Source organism: Priapulus caudatus, unplaced genomic scaffold, assembly GCF_000485595.1.
Source record: "Priapulus caudatus unplaced genomic scaffold, Priapulus_caudatus-5.0.1 Scaffold63, whole genome shotgun sequence".
Lineage (NCBI taxonomy): Eukaryota > Metazoa > Priapulida > Priapulimorpha > Priapulimorphida > Priapulidae > Priapulus > Priapulus caudatus.
The window spans coordinates 303,372-308,823 of NW_014577124.1; the positions used below are offsets into that span (position 1 = coordinate 303,372).

Below are 5,452 nucleotides of genomic sequence, written 5' to 3' on the forward strand. Positions count from 1 at the left end.
AGAGATTTCCAGATATAACGGATGGCCGGATAAAGGAGGTCGGACTATATATATTTATATATTATATATATATATGAGTATATATTATATATTATATATATATCATTATTAATATTTATATATATTTATATATATTATATATATATTAGCATATATTATTTGCTCACGCATTTCTCTTTCACAGCCGATGAGCAGTCAGGTTCCGGCATCGACTGCTCTCATGCGCTCGGCAGCAGCTAACACCAGCGTGCTGTCATCATCGGCGTCCATGCCCAGCCTCACTCCGATGAAGATCACGCTCACCAAGAGCCCCACGAAGCCAACGATCGTCACGACAACCAGCGGGCAGACGCAGAAGGTATGCGATGTCATCGACGGGGAATCCAGAGTTGTGCAGTGCATCCGATGTATTTGAGATTTATCTCATTATTGAATGATCTTACAATTTAGGATATAATCCGATGCTAAAATTCGAAGGTCTTTGATTCGATTCTCGACTGCAGACGGAATTACATGTCTAAGTCTAATATAGCATTCACCTGATAATCAGTATTAGGTGCTGTGTATATATCGTAACTAGGTATCCCTTAATACTAACGAGATTACAGCAGTGCAATCAGTCGCTAGAAGTGTACTAATACTGATGCCCCCCCTACACACTCGCCAAGTATGCACTTAGCGAGTAGGAACTTACAAAGTACACACTCACCGAGCACTCGGAGTATAACAATATATACATCAATGCGACCGTAACCACGGTAACCGCGATAAACCTGCCTTGTTTTCCCAGCGGTTTCTTGCGATTTCTCTGATTTCTTGCGATTTTTGATCTCTTGCGGTTTCTCTTGCTTCCGCAGGTGATACTCGTGTCGAATTCGAACACGCCGAACAGCGTCATCCACCGATCGTTCAGCGTTCCGTCGTCGACCGTAGTCAAGACGACGCCGTCGCCGGCGGCTGCGGCCGGTCACGTGCGACCCGTGTCAGCGCTCACGGCGGCCAGTCTTCCCACGATACCGGGCAGCGTCGTCACGATGTCCGTGACCGGTGAGCTGTCCAACACGCGCGTTCGACGCGTGTCTCGTTTCGGGAGGGGTTTTATTAGTTTTTGTTTTATTATTTATTAACTTAACTTTATTATGTTTTTGTTATCTTTTTTATTTATTTATTTTTATTATGATTTTTTTCTTGTTTTTTTCCGCGATGCTGTCGTCGGTAGCAACGTTGGATATGCTGGCTGCGCTCATTCTTCTGTCGTGTAATGCATCATGTATTAAACGTATTTTGCATATACACGTCGTGCATGAATATACATGATGTATTCATATTTGATATAATATATGTGCTGTATACATACATGCATACATACATATATATATATGATGTATTTATGTATTATATATAATATATATGTATGATGTGTTTGTGTATTATATATATATTGCATGTCTATCATATACTGAGATACATTAATACTCATCAATCTACGTTCCAAACAACACACAGGCACGAGTTCAACGACAGCCTACGTTACCAACGCCATCAGCGTCTCGCGGCCGTGGCCGAAAACAATGCCGCTACGGCCGGCAACGCCCCCTAGCAGCGCGCACAAGCTCGGACTCGGTCGACCGGCGGGCGTCGTGTCTGTGAGTGGTGGCGCCCCCACTGTGGCACAGCCGGTGACGAGGACGGTGCAGATGCGAACCGTCGGCAAGCCGGGAGCGATGCAGATGAAGAATGATGCGGGTACGGAGGCTGCGTGGGCGAGCGGATGAGCGATGGCATGTGCATGAAGCAATTGTGGTGCCCAATTGTGGTGCCCTAATTATGCTGGAGCGGAAATGCATGTCTAGTTAGGTCCAATTGTCTCCTCAGATTATGAGACTTTCACACCACTGGTGTGAAGGTTTGTTATGCGTGCCAAAATCCAATGGGTTTGTAAAGTTACGTGTCTTTACCTGAACTTCCAAATGGTTTGGGAGGTAATCGATTTAATGTATAGTAGACAACTAGGAAGGGGCGTGGGTGGGGTGTTTGAATTTGTGCATGTGTATGCGTGAGTAAAAAGGGGATGGCCTTGATTTCCTGTTAGAATCGGTAATGATACATTAGTACCTGAGTATAAGATGATGAAGGTGGAAAGAGAGGGACTGTTTGAAAGCAATAGTAGATTTAATCACGTTAGTTGTTTGGTATTAGTACTTATTATATATATGGCCGTGGCTACGCGTCCGGTTACCGGAGGCCCAGCTCCCAGGCTACGCGTCTAGTCATATATTTCTTATGTGAACCCAACTATATTTTTTTTAGTAAAAAACAATATACAATAAGTTTTTACCATAATTAAATATTACTTACCTTTAGGTATTTTATCCAAAAAATGTATTTTTGTAACTTTCAAAGCCATAGTAAATCCAGTAAAATCAACGATTTGAAAGAGAACGTGGCCTAATCGTGACGTGGATTTGGGAATCTGTGCTGAGCTTTGAAATGGATGACCGGACGCGTAGCCACTGCATATATATATTAGCATATTATTTTGCTTACACGTTTCTTTCTTACAGGTGTGAAGATCATCACACAGACAATTCCCACATCAAATATCGCCACTGGTCAGAGTAGGATTCTGCCCAAGCCGACCAGTTATACGACGGCCAGTGCTAGCGGAGGTACATATCAGAGCCTGACAAAGCACTCGCTATAGACTTTATCTTAGCTATCTATAGCTTAGATAAACTTTACCTATCTATAGCTTAGATATTTATTACTTATATCTTAGCTTATCTAGATCTATAGCATATATTTATTACTTTTCAGTATTCAGCGAACTTTGTGTAGTTTGTTGATTTATTCTTATGTTGCGAAATGTAGCCACAAGATCTGATTTGGTTCTCTAAGGTGCTGTGTGGCTCAGGCAGGCTAATGTAGACAGCCTAAAATCGTGGTGTAGCTAACAGACCGCTCACTATACCCAACCGTTACCTGCAAACTTGTCACTAGGTGTTGGGCGATTTGCTCCAAAATTGACGATCGATCAGCCACTGCCACCGTAACCTACCAGTCACTATAACCCACCGGTTACTATAACCCGACCAGTCACTCATAACCAGCCTGTTCCTATAATTGACAGGTCACCAGACCGACCGGTCATTAACCGACCGCTCGCACCGTTGTTTTGCAGGCGTTGCTCAGACGGCCGCGCGTGTCATCAATGTGCGTCACGTCGCAGATTCCCCGCGCGTGTCCAGCTGCCCTGGCGGTGATGCATGCATATAAGATCTACACGACGTCAATCAAGCTGTCAACAAGATCTTGACACATTCTCTGAGAGCAAACAGAGGCTTCGGAATGTATGTGTGTCTGACAGTTTGCCTGAAGTGTAATATATACAGTCATCCAATACAAATGCGTTGACTGCTGTCTGCGCTTGAGATACCCCCTCTGTTGGACTAACACATATTTTCTACTAGATCGCGCGGGGGCTGCTACAAAACGTCACCCTGATGCATATAGCGTTAAATTATATAATTGACTGCGCATAAAGCGAGGGTACAACCTTTGTGCCAGCTTGTGTTCACAATTCCAAGCAAAGTTTTGCTGTCGCCGCTCAGTCCCCGAGCCCGGTGGCCTCACCCTACACATTGAAAATGACGCGACTTAACAAATGCCGTGGATGCAATGGGTGTCGATCGCGGGGGTGGGATGGCGGCCCGCGAAGCCGTTCTTAGCCCGCCTCTCCCCCACATCTAGTATTTGACGTCAGGTCGCGAAGACGCATGCAGGCCATGTACGTGTATCTCACTCCGCCTCGAACGCCTCAAGATTTACCCAAACGGTTGCGAAATTTGATACTCGACAAGTCGTAACCATGTGCCAGATGGTAAATCGATCTACCATGATTTTTTATGTCAACCTTTGATCTTTGATAATCGCCATTCACATTGTCTCTAATGCATTATAGATTTGGACAGCTTTTTTGCGAACAGTCTCAGGCTCACCTGTGTACGTCCTTTCGATGCTACTTATGACCTCAAACTAGGCACAGCTTACCCATTATATATATGCACCGCCGATTCTTTATAGTGAGTGTGATTATTTGCCGCATTCTTAACACAAAATTATGCGGACCCTATAGTCTCAAACAACCCCGTTGCGAGCATGTTATGATTACGCACGCGGTTCCTGCTCGCGCTCCTTGAGTCGAACAGTACATTAATCTCTCGGCATGACGATAAAACCCGAAGACGGCGTCGAAATTGCATATGCCAGACGCTGGATGTCACCAGTTGTACAGATGTATCTAGTTTATTTAGTTAGTTTACTCGCTTTTGGTTCAATTCTAGAATTATCTATATAGTTTATCGTCTGTATGACAAAACTCCTGATGCTAATTAATTTGTTATTTTGTTATATTGTCAAATATAATCATTTTTTTAGAAGGGCCTGTGACGTGCTCGGTCACACACAAGCACATTAGATGCGGAAGCTATTTATGTGAGATTGACAAACAAAAACAATGGTGCCTCAGCAGCTTTCTTCAAAACTTCGAGCAAGTGTATCAGTTGAACTCATACACGAGTCACTTCACAATTCTGTTTGTTTGATTCTGATGATAGGAGTGAAATAATTAATATTATAGTTAATAAATTTAGCAGAGCTTGTATCCATCACATTATTTACAATCCGCATCATCAAATACTACTTACAAGTGTAGTCCCTCGTTGTACAGCGTCTCTAAATTATTCAGTATTATCGTATGTTTCATGTCAGAGCAGTAAACATGACATTAGAGATGGCTGCTGATATTGCTCTTTACTCACTTTAGTTGATAACAACCATTAACTGTAAAATTAATACATAATCAAACACTTAATTGTGTAATAATGTTACATGTAATTATTGTTGCTTTGTTCTTGTTATCTTCGTACGAATTTGACTACATTCATATTACTAGAAAGTCATTTTTAAAATGCCTCAAAATGCCCAGTTTTGGGGGGAAAAGTCCCCTACCATTTCCGGGAACGGTGGTATTCCCCCCCTCCCCCCCTGCTCGGCGCAGTCTCACTGCTTCGTCGGCGCTTTAAAGAGATCTCCTCCCCAATCGGAGTGAAACTCAAATCGACACCGGATGCCGTGATGTAAGTGATGTGCCAATGAGTGACGTTGTGTGGTTTGAGCACACACATGCGCCCAACACGCAACCCCGCATACGCATCGCTCGCACGCAACGCACGCACGCACAATAGAAGGAGCAAGAGAAAGACGAGAGTTTAAGAATGTGCGCTTGTCAACATGTCTTGATCAATAAAAATGAAAATTACATGAATTATGTAGAGTGATCGGTTTTAGTGGTCAAATCTTGTTTGCGTGCACAGGGAAGAGAATAGTATCCCATGTCACTAAAAAGCATGCATGGCGCTAGCAAATGTAACGGTGCCGCCATAATGACAAC

The 5,452-nt window shown here is 43.3% G+C and overlaps 1 protein-coding gene across 1 annotated transcript in view; it reads left to right on the plus strand.

Annotated features, from left to right (window-relative positions):
- The window catches only part of LOC106821186 (protein EMSY-like), a 9,633-nt gene extending 6,357 nt beyond the window's left edge, over positions 1-3,276 (plus strand). The window contains exons 9-13 of the mRNA XM_014825881.1: positions 185-358; positions 858-1,047; positions 1,507-1,746; positions 2,565-2,669; positions 3,182-3,276. Of these exons, the coding sequence (XP_014681367.1) occupies positions 185-358; positions 858-1,047; positions 1,507-1,746; positions 2,565-2,669; positions 3,182-3,276 (804 nt within the window). The remainder of the gene's footprint in view (positions 1-184; positions 359-857; positions 1,048-1,506; positions 1,747-2,564; positions 2,670-3,181) is intronic.
- The last annotated feature ends 2,176 nt before the right edge of the window (positions 3,277-5,452 follow it).